Source organism: Dermochelys coriacea, chromosome 2, assembly GCF_009764565.3.
Source record: "Dermochelys coriacea isolate rDerCor1 chromosome 2, rDerCor1.pri.v4, whole genome shotgun sequence".
NCBI classification, from domain to species: Eukaryota; Metazoa; Chordata; order Testudines; family Dermochelyidae; genus Dermochelys; species Dermochelys coriacea.
In genome coordinates this window covers 44047659-44064222 of record NC_050069.1, presented here as the reverse complement: position 1 = coordinate 44064222, position 16564 = coordinate 44047659, and the positions used below count along the sequence as shown (strand labels likewise).

General features: G+C 41.8%; 1 protein-coding gene across 2 annotated transcripts in view; it reads left to right on the top strand.

The window, feature by feature from the left end:
- Positions 1-15087, top strand: part of ESRP1 (epithelial splicing regulatory protein 1) — a 59338-nt gene extending 44251 nt beyond the window's left edge. For both annotated transcript variants that reach the window (XM_038393148.2, XM_038393147.2), the window contains exons 14-15: positions 13315-13423; positions 14441-15087. In XM_038393148.2, the coding sequence (XP_038249076.1) occupies positions 13315-13405 (91 nt within the window). In that variant the 3' untranslated portion in view covers positions 13406-13423; positions 14441-15087. The remainder of the gene's footprint in view (positions 1-13314; positions 13424-14440) is intronic.
- The last annotated feature ends 1477 nt before the right edge of the window (positions 15088-16564 follow it).

Here is a 16564-nt window from a genome sequence, read left to right as displayed (position 1 = left end):
GACATTTTGTTTGTTGACTGTCCACAGGCACGGCCTCCCGCAGCTCCCGGTGGCTGGGAATGATGAACCACAGCCACTGGGAGCTGTGGGGGGCTGTGCCTGTGGACGGTCAACGTAAACAAAATGTCTCGCGGCCCGCCAGCAGAATACGCTGATGGGCCGTGCGCCGAAGGTTGCTTACCCCTGTACTAGTGGTATAGTGTTTAATAATAAAAAAGCTTGTCAATGTAAAGGAATGCAGATGTGATATATAAGAAAATCATGTAAGAGTTGAGTTGATTTGTTACATTGATCATAAACTGCTGTAATTACATGACTTGTGCATGTTCACACAACACGCCTTGTGTCGGCAGAACGCATCCACAGTTGGTGCTTTAGCACCGACAGAGAGCAGTGCACTGTGGATAGCTATCCCCCTATGCAAATCATCACTTTATCCCACTAGTTCTGTGAATGGATTGCAATGCATCATGGGGAAGGATCACTGCCCCCATGATGCAGTTTTCTCCATTCCATAATTCCAAGGGCTTCCAACTGCATTTTGTTCCATTTTTCAACTGTACCTGTACACTTTGCACCCACCCTCTCTTCCTGAAAGCATGGATCCTGCACTGCTCACTAGTCTTGTGATAAATGTTTTGAACACAATATGGCTGATCATACAGTATTTCATGAGCTGCGAATCTGAACAGGAATCCGTACTGCCTGCCCTGCTGTGTGCCATGGAAAGAAACAATTCAAGATTGTCATTCACAGAGAGCTGTACACAGTGGACCGTCACTATTAGGGTTGGAAAACGAGCACCGAGTGGTGGAATCGGATTGCGATGCAGGTATGGGATGATGAGCAGTGGCTGCAGAACTTTTGTAAGCGCAAAGCCACCTTTCTTGAACTGTGTGCTGAGCTTTCCCCTGCCCTGTGGCACAAGATCAGCAAAATGAGGGCCGCCTTAGGGGTGGAAAAGCGAGTGGTGATCACTGAAGAAGCTGGCAATTCCAGACTGCTACTGGTCAGTTGCAAATCAGTTTGGAGTTGTGAAGTCCACCGTGAGGATTGTGGTGATGCAAGTATGCAGGGTCATTAATCATCTCCTGCTACGAAGGACTGTGACTCTGGGCAATATGCGTGAAATAGTGGATGACTTTGCGACAATCGGTTTCTCTAACTGCGGTGGGGCCGTAGATGGGCGCGCACATCCCAAATTTGGCCCCAGACCATCTTGCAATGGAGCACATCAACAGAAAAAGGCAACCTCTTTATGGTATTGCAGGCACTGGTGGATCACTGGGGTCATTTCACTGACATCGACGCAGGGTGGTCAGGGAAAGTGCATGACGCACGCATCTTCAGGAACACTGGCCTGTATAGAAAGCTGCATTCAGGGACTTTATTTCCAGACCAGAAGATTCCAATAGGGGATGTGGAAATGCCCAAAGTGATCCTGGGAGATCCTGTGGCTCATGAAGCCTTACAATGGAAATCTTGACAGCAGTAAGGAGCACTTCAACAACAGACTCAGCAGGTGCAGAATGACCATAGAATGTGCATTTGGCAGATGAAAGCATTGTTGGCACTGTCCTTTTGGCAGGTTAGACCTCCTTAAGGAAAATATTGCCATGGTCATAGCAGCCTGATGCGTTCTGCATAACGTTTGTGAAGCCAAGGGGGAAAAGTGTCCCCAGGGGTGGAAGGTTGAGGTGGATCTCCTGGCAGCTGATTTTGAACAGCCAGATATCAGGACAATTAGAGGGACACAGCAGGTGCTATTCAAATCAGGGAGGCTTGAAAGCATCATTTTGACAATGAGCACCAGGAGTGTGTCTTTCTGTGATGAACTGAGACAAGCATTGTTTACTTGCCACCTTGAATGACTCTTGTAATGATTCCTGCCTATGAACTGTACTCTGCAAATGTGGCGATTGCCACAGTATTTGAATGTCTGTTGCAGCCACACTGTAGGTCACAAATAAAGAATCACTGTCTTTGTAAGTCTACATTTTTACTAAACAGCAGTACACAGATTAACATTTCTTACAGGGACATGACAATTAGCAGCACTTGCTGAAGTGAGGATCTCACAGCTGTGTGCAAGTCCAGCTGTCATTATGGAAAATGTCCCTGGCGAGAAGTTCAAGGGGTAGTGCAATGGGCAGTAAACATGAGAGGAATGTATAGGCAAAGTTTTGGGGAGGACAAGGAATGTAGTTCTCTATGGGCTGCATGGGGGGGTCAAGCATGCATGTGTTCTGCCTGCAGCGCAAACAGCATCTCTGGTTGGTCCCCCATGAGCTTTATTATCCACTCCTGACACTGTCTTCTCTCTTGGCTATCCAGTTGTAGTTTCTCTCTCCATGGTCCGGGCTCACTATCTGCCTGATCTGACAATTGCAGCAATTCCTAAAACCTGTCCTCCTTACTCCTACTCCTCCTCGTTCACCTCCTTATCTGATGGAGGCGCTCTGCCAGTGTGTAGGAGCTGGCCCTCAAAGGCAGAAGCAAAAGAAACACTATACAGTCAGTATTGTGTGTGCACTCAATATTGAATCATAAAAGTTATACACCTTTCTCTCACTTGGCAAACATGCAGCATGGCCAGAACATTAACCATGGTGAGTTTGGGCTGTGGGGAAAGAGTGTGCAAGACAAGACAGGGTCTGGGTGGTTTCAGAAGGGGATCAATACAAGCACCTACCGATACTATTCTGAATAGTGGCACAATTTTACGCAGGCAGGGGCGATCAAAGCTGAATCGCACACTGCTGAGGGTAAACAAAGATGCGAGGGTGCATCTCCTGCATGTGTGCACCTTCAGAATGGGTATGTATGCTACTCGCCTGTGTGCTGCATTTGTTCCTCCAGAAGTAATCAGCGCTGCAAAGTTTCCTACAGCAGGGAAAGAAACAAAGCAGCTCTGCCAAGAAATCTTCAGCAGAGGATTGCAGAATATGTACAGAAAAGCTTCCTAGAGACCTCTGTGGAAGATTCCTGGGAGATTTCGGTGTGTATTAACCAACTTTTCCGCAGGTCTCCCACTGCGTAGCTGCACAGGGGAATGCAAATCAGATGCAAACGGTATCTAGTGGTGTTAATTTTGATCCCTTCTCTCCTGTGCATCATGTAACAAAATAAAGGACACCTCTACCTTATGTAACCGTGCTCTTTCAAAGAAAAATGACTATGTACTGGAGCTCCCCTCTTCTCCTTGAGGCACACCAGACCTGGACTGTTTGGAGGAATCTTGCCAGTCCCAAGTCAAAAATGTCCTGGCTCTCCACACCACTGGACAAGCCTATTGCCTGTCCCACATCTTCCTCCAAATCAGCCTCCTTGTCCACCACTTCATCCTCGGGATTGACTCCACTGGTCGCTACCACCAATCCAACCGAAATATCCACAGGGCTCTTGGTGTTGGAAGTGGAGTTGCCACCAAGGATGGCATGTAGTTCCTTGTTTTCGGCGCCGCAACTGAGATATGGTTGGCCTCCCTTGCCTTCTGGTACACCTGCCTCAGCTTCTTGATCTTAGTGTGGCACTGCTGTGCGTCCCTTTCATGCCCCTGCTCATCTATGGCACGAGCAAAGTTCCTATGGCTGGATCAGAGCTGTGACTGCACAACCTCCTCTCCCTACAGACTCAACAGATTCAGCAACTCTGGTGCACTCCACATGTACTCATCTTAATCAGACCTACACTTTAAACACAATTCACTTCTTCTCACACGGTAAGAATAGCTTCTTGCCTTGTAAATTCTTGTGCCACTGACCAAAATAAGAGCAAGTATACCTAGTTGTTTATAACACATTGTTTCCTGAGTTTAAAATAAATCCCTTTCAAAAAGCTGGATGATGCTTGTAAACTTAAATCTTTTTTCAAACTAGTATAACACAAGCATCCAAGGGCTGTGGTTACTTATTTATGAGCATGCTTAATACACTGTTTCGGACAGCATGATGTCTCTCGCTAGTGGTTGGCATCAGAGAGGATAAGAGCCTGTTTTTATTACTGCAGTTTTTTCCTTTTAATCAAATGCTAGGTGATGACAGGCCAATTATGTTCAGAGACTGACAAGTCATCAGGAGGGGTAGAAGTCATGAGTTTGTTAAACTTCTACTGTCACAATTGGTGTCTTCAGCTGAAAGTCAGGTTTGCTCTTGGTACTTGTAGATCAGGAAACTGGAATTCATCACAGAATTTCCTGTTAAAGCAAAGCATGGAAAAAGTATCATAGCCATGGTGCTTCCCATAAATTTGTTTCTCCTTCTGAGGAGTGCAATAGTGAGGAGGAACTATAGTAGTTAAATGCTTCTGAAGATTATCAGCATCTTAAACTAATACCTTGCAGACCATATCTTAGGTTCATATAGCAGCCAGCTTGTTGAGATCCTGATCTCAATTAGTCTGCATACTAGCAAAGCATTAATAATAAAGAACCGTTGTACTTCCAATAGCTAATCATGGAGGAAGGATGCCCTTGCTCTTAAGGAGAGACCCAAGATTTGCCACTGATTTCTTCTGCGACTTGGGGGGTAAATGAATCTCTGCCAATTTTGCCAGTCTCTAGGCTAATACTGGACTGACTTTGAGGCGTAAAGTCTGTAACGCTCCCTGAGATTCTTGAAAGTTGCTTTAAGTGCAAAGCATATTTATGTTCATCTAAAGGGCATCAAAACCAATCCCCACTTCTGAATAGTCAGTGGAGAAAAATGACTTGTGAGGAAGACGATAGCTGCTATCTAAATTGTATCGTTCAGCATGAGATGGTGGTTGGTTTTGGTTTTTAAAATAGATGATGCATCTGTCACTTTGTGTGATGTGGTTCTGTAAGAGTGTGAAACTTCCACAACATCTTGCAACATAATACTAAATGTTATGTAGCGGTGATGACAACATAAAAGCACTTGTGACTGATATTGGTCGTGGTGTTCATGAAGTTAGACTTAGAAGTTCCTACAATTTTGTACTCATTGGTTTGTTGTGGTTTTTTTTTTTTACAAGGTTCAGTTTGAAGTTGGCTCTTCCTTCTGCTCTTCTATAGAAATATTGTTCGCATATTGTTAGTGAAGAGGAGTTAAGTGAAGATTCCACGTTCCAGTGTGTGATCTCCAGTCTGTTTTTCTGATGTATATTAAGAGAACTCCTATAGCTGGGGGTGGGAGGGGGGAAGAGTGCTGTAACTGAGGGCTAGAAACCCCTCCTGCAGGTTACATGCTTATTGACGTATTTTACTCTTTAGAGAATGAGACTTTTTTTCCAATCACAGTTGGATATACCTTTCAAGAAGCACCCAGCAACACTCTCTTCCCTAAATATTCCCCAATGGCAGGCTACTAGAGTTCCAAAAGATATTCAAATCAGAGCATTCCCACAATACAGGCAGAGAAGTATTATTGGGTCCCTTCCTGTCACTTTGTTTTTCAATGCTGTTTATCCTATACAGAGGGATAGTAGTTGTGCACTAAGCAATAGTGGGAGATGCAGTGTCCATTAGATATGCCATGACATTTCATTAACTAGAAAATGTCTATAACAAATTGATTACATCATGTAATATCATGTATATCATGTCATATCATGTATATGTAAATCAGTTCCTAATGACTTCTCAGTGTTTCAGAAGGGCAGTTGGTCTGATCTCAAAATATGGGTTGGTAAGCTAGTGTCAAAAAACATAGAAAGAGGAGCAGCCGTTGTGGAGAATAATTTTGTGTAGGTATCCATGTTTAAAAGGTAGATATGGAAGTCCAGATAGATGGTTGTACAATTTATTGGAAAGAGCTTGATTCCAAAAGCATCACTAGCTCCTGCTCTAGAACTAAATAGCTTTCCAAATCCATTTGTTACATTATTTCTGGTCTATATGAGGGCAAATCTCTAAGAAATGGTGGCCTAGTATGGCTTGTCGTCTTCTGTTGCAGGTAAAACATTAAACTAGATGGTCAACTAATATAGACACTAATGTATGGCCCAATTCTGGAAGTGTTAAATAGCCTGCTTGCAAAGCTGGAGTAATTGTAAAAGGCTTCACAGGGCCATCTTAATCCACTGTTCAAATCACTGTACAGTTTTCTATTAAGTCAACCATCCTTCTGCAATATTGATATAAACGTTCCTGTTTGGATGGAAAAATATATAGTTCTATTCCCTTCTGGTCATTTAAAGATCTTAGGGCAAGTTTTGTAAGAGTGTAGAGTGCTACCACAAGTGTTCCAGCCACATGTTAACTTCAGCAATTTCATTATGCCTATATGAAATTCACTCTGTTCTAAGCTGGAAGTGGTGTACTATTGCGCACCACAAACTGTAGATATAGTTTTGTATGCTTAAACCTGTTACAATGTGTTTTCCTGCCCTTGAACCACATTTCAGTAGTGAGTGCTTACAGACACTGCATTTTGTTTATACTGCAAGCCAAACGTGCACACGTTGCCATTGGTGCTGTGATATGACAAAACAGTCTGTCCTTGTGTCAACACAAAGGATAGTTCAAAACCCTTTAGTCCTCTGAAAGCTAGACTTGTCGGTGTTGGAACCCTCTCAAGGAGGTGGCTGTTCGAAATTGAAGGAAGCTTGGTAACCCTAAACGGTGTGTATGTAGCTTGAGCTTTGGGGATCGTTGAAGATGGAATGTTCTGTTATACATTCTGTTAATAATTGAACTGAGCTGGATGTACAGCCCTGAGGTAAGTGGGGAAGTGGGATACCAGGACAAAGCACGAGCAGGAGAGAGCAAGAGGGGAGGACTCCTGCTTCATACTGAGAAAGCAGGACAATCAGCGAATTATCTTAAGTGCTATACCCAAATGCAAGAAGCCTGGGAAACGAGCAGGGAGAACTGGAAGTCCTGGCACAGTCAAGGAATTATAATGTGATTGATTGGAATAACGGAGACTTGGTGGGATAACTCACATGACTGGAGTACTGTCATGGATGGATATAAACTGTTCAGGAAGGACAGGCAAGGCAGAAAAGGTGGGGGAGTTGCATTGTACATAAGAGAGCAGTATGACTGCTCAGAGTTCTGGTATGAAACTGCAGAAAAACCTGAGTCTCTGTATTAAGTTAAGAAGTGTGAGCAACAAGGATGATGTCATGATGGGAGTCTGCTATAGACCACCAGACCAGGGGGATGAAGTGGACAAGGCTTTCTTCAGGCAACTAACAAGTTACTGGATTGCAGGCCCTGGTTCTCCTAGGGGACTTCAGTCACCCCGATATCTGCTGGGAGAGCAATACAGCAGTGCACAGACAATCCAGGAAGTTTTTGGAAAGTGTAGGGGACAATTTCCTGATGCAAGTGCTGAGGATCCAACTGGGGCAGAGCTCTTCTTGACCTGCTGCTCGCAAACAGGGAAGAATTAGTAGGGGATGCAAAAGTGGATGGGAACCTGGGAGGCAGTGACCATGAGGTGGTAGAGTTGCAGATCCTGACACAAGGAAGAAAAAGCAGCAGAATACGGACCCTGGACTTCAGAAAAGGAGACTTCGACTCCCTCAGGGAACTGATGGGCAGGATCCTGTGGGAGAATAACATGAGGGGGGAAAGGAGTCCAGGAGAGCTGGTTGTATTTTAAAGAACGCTTATTGAGGTTCCAGGAACAAACCATCCCGATGTGTAGAAAGAATAGTAAATTATGGCAGGCAACCAGCTTGGTTTAACAGTGAAATCCTTGGTGATCTTAAACACAAAGAAGCTTACAAGAAGTGGAAGATTGGACAAATGACCAGGGAAGAGTATAAAAATATTGCTCAGGCATGCAGGAGTGAAATCAGGAAGGCCAAATCACACTTGGAGGTGCAGCTGGCAAGAGATGTTAAGAGTAACAAGAAGGGTTTCTTCAGGTATGTTAGCAACAAGAAGGTGGTCAAGGAAAGTGTGGGCCCCTTACTGAATGGGGGAGGCAACCTAGTGACAGAGGATGTGGAAAAAGCTAATGTACTCAATGCTTTCTTTGCCTCTGTCTCCACGAACAAGACTGGGCAGCACAGTGTGTGGAGAAGTGACCATCCCTCTGTGGAGGAAGAAGTGGTTCAGGAGCATTTAGAAAAGCGGGACAAGCAAGTCCATGGGGCCGGATGTGCTGCATCCAAGGATGCTAAAGGAGTTGGCAGCTTGCAGAGCCATTGGCCATTATCTTTGAAAACTCATGGCAATCGGGGAGGTCCCGGATGACTGGAAAAAGGCTAGTGTAGTGCTCATCTTTTTAAAAGGGAAGGAGGAGGATCTGGGGAACTACAGGCCAGTCAGCCTCTAACAGTCAGCATGGATTCACTAAGGGCAAGTCATGCCTGACTAACCGAATTGCCTTCTATGACAAGATTCATAGATTCATAGATCCTAAGGTCAGAATGGACCATTCTAATCATCTAGTCTGACCTCCTGCACAGTGCAGGCCACAGAATCTCACCCACCCACTCCTACAAAAAACCTCACCTATGTCTGAGCTATTGAAGTCCTTAAATCATGGTTTAAAGACTTCAAGGAGCAGAGAAGCCTCCCTCAAGTCAACCATGCCCCATGCTACAGAGGAAGGCGAAAAACCTCCAGGGCCTCTCCAATCTGCCCTGGAGGGAAATTCCTTCCCGACGCCAAATATGGCAATCAGCTAAACCCTGAGCATATGAGCAAGATTCACCAGCCAGATACTACAGAAAATTCTTTCTTGGGTAACTCAGATCCCATCCATCTAATATCCCATCTCAGGGGATTTGGCCTATTTACCCTGAATATTTAAAGATCAATTACTTACCAAAATCCCATTATCCCATCATACCATCTCCTCCAAAAACTTATCAAGTAGAATCTTAAAACCAGATAGATCTTTTGCCCCCACTGCTTCCCTTGGAAGGCTATTCCAAAACTTCACTCCTCTGATGGTTAGAAACCTTAGTCTGATTTCAAGTCTAAACTTCCTGGTGGCCAGTTTATACCCATTTGTTCTTGTGTCCACATTGGTGCTGAGCTGAAATAATTCCTCTCCCTCTCCTGTATTTATCCCTCTGATATATTTATAGAGAGCAATCATATCTCCCCTCAACCTTCTTTTAGTTAGGCTAAACAAGCCAAGGTCCTTAAGTCTCCTTTCATAAGACAAGTTTTCCATTCCTCGGATCATCCTAGTAGCCCTTCTCTGAACCTACTCCAGTTTGAATTCATCCTTTTTTAAACATGGGAGATCAGAACTGCACACAGTATTCTAGGTGAGGTCTCACCAGTGCCTTGTATAATGGTACTAAAACCTCCTTATCCCTACTGGAAATGCCTCTCCTGATGCATCCCAAAACCGCATTAGCTTTTTTTCACAGCCATATCACATTGGCAGCTCATAGTCATCCTATGATCAACCAATACTCCAAGGTCCTTCTCCTCTTCCGTTACTTCTAATTGATGCGTCCCCAATTTATAACTAAAATTCTTGTTGTTAATCCCTAAATGCATAACCTTACACTTCTCACTATTAAATTTCATCCTATTACTATTACTCCAGTTTACAAGGTCATCCAGATCCTCCTGTATAATATCCAGATCCTTCTCTGAATTGGCAATACCTCCCAGCTTTGTATCGTCTGCAAACTTTATTAGCACACTCCCACTTTTTGTGCCAAGATCAGTAATAAAAAGATTGGTCCCAAAACTGATCCCTGAGGAACTCCACTGGTAACCTCCCTCCAACCTGACAGTTCGCCTTTCAGTAGGACCCGTTGCAGTCTCCCCTTTAACCAAATCCTTATCCACCTTTTTGATGTTCATATTGATCCCCATCTTCTCCAACTTAACTAATAATCCCGCATGTGGCACGGTATCAAATGCCTTACTGAAATCTAGGTAAATTAGATCCACTGCATTTCCTTTATCTAAAAAATCTGTTGCCTTTTCAAAAAAGGAGATTAGGTTGGTTTGGCACGATCTACCTTTTGTAAAACCATGTTGTATTTTGTCCCATTTACCATTGACTTCAATGTCCTTAACTAATTTCTCCTTCAAAAATTTTTCCAGGACCTTGCATACTACAGATGTCAAACTAACTGGCCTGTAGTTACCCAGATCACTTTTTTTTTCTTTCTTAAAAATAGGAACTATATTAGCAATTCTCCAATCATTCGGTACTACTCCTGAGTTTACAGATTCATTACAAATACTTGCTAATGGGCTTGCAATTTCAGGTGCCAATTCCTTTAATATTCTTGGATGAAGATTATCTGGGCCCCCCGATTTAGTCCCATTAAGCTGTTTCAGTTTCGCTTCTACCTCAGATATGGTAATATCTCCCTCCATATCCTCATTCCCATTTGTCATGCTACCATTATCCCTAAGATCCTCTTTAGCCTTATTAAAGACTGAGGCAAAGTATTTGTTTAGATATTGGGCCATGCCTAGATTATCTTTAACCTCCACTCCATCCTCAGTGTTAAGCGGCCCCACTTCTTCTTTATATGGCTATAGAACCTTTTACTATTGGTTTTAATTCCCTTTGCAAGGTCCAACTCTACTCGACTTTTAGCCTGTCTCACTTTATCCCTACATGTTCTGACCTCAATTAGGTAGCTTTCCTTGCTGATCCCTCCCATCTTCCACTCCCTGTATGCTTTCTGCTTCTTCATAATCACCTTTCTAAGATGCTTGCTCATCCAGCTTGGTCTACAACTCCTTCCTATGAATTTTTTCCCCTTTCTTGGGATACAGGCTTCCGATAGCTTCTGCAGCTTTGATTTAAAGTAATCCCAGGCCTCCTCTATCTTAAGATCCATAAGTTCTTCAGTCCAATCCACTTCCCTAACTAATTTCCTTAATTTTTGGAAGTCAGCCCTTTTGAAATCAAAAACCCTAGTTGCAGATTTATTTTTGTTAATCCTTCCATTTAGTTTGAACTGAATTAGCTCATGATCACTTGAGCCAAGATTGTCCCCTACAGCCATTTCTTCTATGAGGTCCTCGCTACTCACCAAAATTAAATCTAAAATGGCATCACCTCTAGTCGGTTCAGCAACTACTTGATGAAGGAATCCATCAGCTATCGCATCTAGGAAAATCTGAGTCTTATTATTATTACTAGCACTGGTCCTCCAGTCTATATCTGGGAAGTTAAAGTCTCCCATGATCACGCAGTTTCCATTAGTAATTACTTTATTAAAGACATTTAAAAAGGGCTTTATCCATATCCAAATTAGATCCTGGAGGTCTATAGCACACCCCAAGGACTATCGTAGGAGAGGCTTTACTAGTTTTCTTCCCCCAATGTAATTTTTGCCCAGACGGACTCTGTCTTATCCATTCCATTGCTTCTTATTTCTTTACATTCTACCTCATCATTGATATACAATGCTACTCCACCACCTTTATCTTTGTTTCTGTCTTTCCTAAACAGCACATACCCTTCAATACCTGTAGTCCAGTCATGACTACTATTCCACCATGTTTCTGTTATCCCTATAATATCTGGTTTCACTTCCTGCACCAGTAGCTCTAGTTCCTCCATTTTGTTACCTAGGCTCCTCGCACTGGTGTATAAACATCTTAATTTTTGCTGTTTGGCCTCGCTCACATTTTGTACCCTATTGGGCACAGTCATTCTACAGACAGTATAACCTATTAGGACCACCCTCGCTCCTTATATACATTCTCCTACCCACGGCTGTATCCTTTCTTACTTCGTCTTCTTCCCTCTCAATGCTAAAATCTGGCGTGGAGATTTCCTGGACATCTCCCCCTAATTCCTAGTTTAAAGCTCTCTTTATCAGTTGTGCCAGCCTCCATCTTAGAAGTCTATTTCCTTCCCTACTCAGATGAAGTCCATCCCGAGAGAACTGTCCTCTGTCTGCGAATGCCTCCCAGTGGCCATACATCCCAAAGCCCTCCTTATAGCACCACTGCCTAAGCCATCTGTTGACAGTCATAATCTTGTCACACCTTTGTTGCCCTTCTCTAGGAACAGGAAGGATCCCACTAAAGATTACCTGAGCCTTGATTTCCTTAAGCGTCTTCCCCAGCCTAGCATAGTCTCCTTTAATACTTTCCAGAGAGAATCTAGCCGTATCATTTGTTCCCACATGAAGGATAATTAGGGGATTCTTTCCCGCTCCCTTTAGGATCCTTTTGAACCTCGGGTCTACATCCCGATAACTGCTCTGTGGATGAGCGGAAAGCAATGAACGTGTTATTCCTTGACTTTAGCAAAGCTTTTGATATGGTCTCTCACAGTATTCTTGCCAGCAAGTTAAAGAAGTATGGGCTGGATGAATGGACTATAAGTTGGATAGAAAGCTGGCTAGATCGTCAGGCTCAACGGGTAGTGATCAATAGCTCCATGTCTAGTTGGCAGCAAATTGGGTAGACCAGCAATTTTCCCTCACTGTCCACAGAGCACTACCAGGAGGTCTGCAGAGAGCTGGTTGATCAAATGATGTTGACTGCTCCCTGTTTCCACCTGTTAAACTACATTCAAAGACAACTGCAATTATAATAAATACTTTCCTAATCATCTTTCCAGGAGAGATTTTTGATGGCGGTCCTGGTAGGTTTTGTGAATTGGTTTGAGGAGGACATCTTGGCAATAGGAGTAGTGGAAGAAAGTGTGAAGGTACTCGTGGATCTGGCAAAGTGGACAAACTGATGTTAAGTGTTGCTGGCAGAACATATGTGTGGTTGTCTTGATGAGACACAAGCAGATATATAGAGAGGACATTATTGTAAGGTTTTTTTTCTCTTTGAATTTACATATAGTTTTTTCTAGAGGAGGGAGGTGGGACAAGAAGGTGGTATCTTTAGTTTCACTCAATATAAAGATTTGTTAATGCATGCTACAGTAAATTATGGGGGTGAACCATCTGTAAGGCTCCACCTAGCGGCCAAGTTCTCAACTTTTCCTTTCAGAGAATGTTGCAAACACTTATACATTGCTGAATCACATATCTGATAAGCTGGTGGTGGCTGTCCCTTGTTACATTTGTATTGCATTTGTTGATGGGTAAATTGCTTTCCTAGACAGTGTATCTTTATTTTCTGAAGATGTTCTCTTGAGATTATCCAAGCCTTTTATTTGAGACAGGTCCCAACTGACCAACCCTTGTTTGACAACCGTTCTGTTTACCAGTCCTTTAGGTTATTAGATGAAGTTGGTTCTTCAGCATCACTGCTGTTGCTGAGTTGTTTTTTGCACTCTGATACCATGGTGACAGGGAGCATTCCAAAACTTAAATTTGTAAATCTGTAGTCTGAAACATGCCCTGAGCTTTAACGAAATTATGGCTGCCTTTTCCTGTTTTGGTTGAAAATTTGTGCCCTGCTTCTGATCATGTACATCTTAACTTGCATTCTAGCATGCAGCAGAGGATGGACTTGTACACACAAATGGCACGGCAAGGACAATGCCCAAAAAATGGATTTGCATTTAAAGGTCCCAGCAGTTAGACTTCCTTAGAAGAGACGGTAAGGGTAAAGAACACTAGGATATTACTTGGATGTCCGATTACTATTACAGTTAACTACCTTTAACTCCATTTGTTTTTCACCTTGCCAGCTGTCAATACATTCTCCTCCTTTGAAAACTGTACTCGTTCTGTAATCTTCACAGAACGCTTAATGTCACTTACTGACTTAATGGTCTCTTGGTTCCCTGACAACACTTGCCTATCTAAGGCACTTTTACCCACAACTGGCACTTGCTGTGTAGGCAGTCTACGTCCCAGTTCTTCTAAAACCAGTACATTGCCAGTTGTGCTGGAGTAAGTAGTCTTCGGAAGAAAGTGAGGGGTGAAGACTTAGGGGAAAGAACCTCTTTAGAGTAAAGAATCTTATTCCCAAAGTTGCATCTTGGGATAAAACATGAATTTGGCAACGCTGGTCTCAGATGCCAAGTGGGATTTGGGTTTTAAAACTAGATTTAGAATCAGGGGGAAAGTGATTGTTCCATCCCCAACAAATGCAGTTTTTGATCAGCCCTTTCCATTTGCAAAAAGGCAGGATATCCCCTGGGCATAATTACCTTCTACATATAAATCTTCACCTGCTGTAGCTTTGCTGCTACAGCATCCTTGTAACTTTTTCTCCTTGAATCTAGCGCAGAATCCACCACAGCCATTTTAAACCAGATGAAACATTTCAGCTAGTTAAGGGTTACCCATATAGATTCATTAGTTGGGTTGCTAAAGCCCAACATAATGATCTGATAACCTAAGGCTTGTGCTTTGTTGAATAAACTAGGATTCATATTTTAGTGAAATGTGTCCCTCCTTTTCTAGTGTTTAAAAAAATATATATGTTTGTATGTAAAGTAGTAAATTTGCATGATATGGAGGCTTCCAAAAATTCAGTTTTCAATGTTCATTACTATTATTCACTTTATTGAAAGAAATGATAGGTTTTGCTCTGCTCTTATTCATTGTTTCCTTAACATGCAGTCTATGTTCATAAATAACATTCAAATTCATTGTGTATTTCATGCAGATTTCTCCTAGCTTTCTGATGTTTGTGAACAATTACAGCCAGACAATTGGAGATCGTTTGATTACATTTCTAGTCCTTCTTTTGGTCAAGCCAGTTGTTCACAAGAAAAATTCACCAGAACCTTGGAAATCATCATATTGACCTGTATCTAATTTTTTAAAAATGAAATACACAATCTCCACAGAGACTTTCATACACATTGTCACTGGAAGCACTGAGCCCTTCACTGAGAGCACAAGTTCAGAGATCACGAGTCCTGATTTTTTTTGTCAATACAGAAAGTATTAAAATGCTTTTCACATGAATAGAATTATAGTTTAGATTAAACTTTCTAGATTCAGGACATTTTCTTAATATACAAAAGTATGTTTGAAACCTCCTGTAAGCCCAAGTTTTTTATCTAATTTGTACACAGTTTAAAGCTTTTAAATATATAAGGACCTTTAATTATGCATTCAACATTTTTATAAAAACATTGTTTTCATGTCTTGTACATATTTGATTGTTCTGTGCAAAAAAACCCTTTGTATACTTTGACAGATTCTAGCCAGGATTACTTTACACAGTGCAGAAATGGTTATGAATGTAAAATGATTACCTGAAAATTACTGTAACTTTGTAAAATACATGAAGTGTGAAACGTTAAATGCTTTCTCTCCAACTCTTCTTTCATCTTGTGCATTGCTTATATGTATAATGTATATTTAAGTGAATTTTACATAGAGCATAATGGGAAATATTCTCAAATCAGTCTGCAATAGGAATTAAAGGATAGATGCAGTTAGCCTCAACTGACAGAAGCTAACTGCATCAATCCCATTTCTGATCTCCCCATCCTACCAGATTCTTTGCATGGCAAGTGTTAAATGGCTTTCTGTCAAAGAGAAGTTCTCATGATCCAGTTCAAGGCTCCACTTCAGAGGAGTACTAAAATCAATTTGAGAGGCCTGGCTGGCTTAAACTGGCAATGGAAGATGGAAACTCTCTCCTCTAAGTTACCTGTTCTTATCTAGCTCACATAGGTAGTAACTGAAAGGTGAATATGTTCATGCTCTCTGAACAGGTGTCTGTTGGCCAGAAATCACCAACACAACTCGCAGTCCAGGTCAAGGTTTGAATACATAGACTGAACTATTCTTAATCTCACTTAAATGGTTGATGTCCTTCTGGAAAAGACGTGTGGTCTATTAGCAAGACTGTATAGCAAGCCTGCACACTCCCTCTGTCTGTGCTGCACCTACCTACTTCACTTCTAGTTCTGTCAAACTAACTTGTTCCATGAGCTTTACACTTTTTTTTTTTTAAAGCAAGGAGAAAAAATCCAATTTTGAATGTGACTAAAAGTGAAAAATATTTTGGACATTGAGATTTTTGGTGCAATAGAGAGGTCTGTTAGAAGGCATAGATAGGACATCTCCTTTACACCCTGTTCAAAATATTATCAAAGCCCTAGATTTCAAACTGACCTGTACAGCAGTAACCATCTCAAATCTTAAGTGATCCTTGTGAAAATTAACATAGAATTTCTTCTGGCTTACAAAATCACTGCCAGACAAAATAAGACAGATGATAAATTGATCTGTCCCATTGGAAAAATTTGTTTGGCTATAATTGTGGAGCCTGATGTTGAAACACATTTATCCTCACGGAATCTTATTTGCTCAACTTATGTTAGAAAATAGATGTATTCAAAATGTAAAAGTTTGCAGGGAGGGGAGTGGAGGAAATGGGAAGCTAAAAATACTCTTATCTGACTTAGACAATTTGTTTTGGGCAAAGGGAATATTTAGTAAGGAAGAATCAATTCAAGACCTATAAGAATCAAAAGCTACAATGTAATATTTCCCCCAGCAGTATTTACACTAATGGAGTCAGTGGTGTTTTTTAAATGTTAGTTTGATTTTATTTTTAACTTCTTATAAAGACTTCAGATATAGTGAGTAAAGTAGGCAGGATTTTTCACTGTAGCTGGTCAAATTACTTAATGCAAAGTAGAAATTGAAAATATAGTTTGTTCTATATCTATGAAGGTGGCTCTGCCTTCAGTCATAAAAACAATGAAAAATGTTACTAATGTTTTGCAGTTAAAACTAATTTGTTCACTTATTAAAGCAACACTTAGTA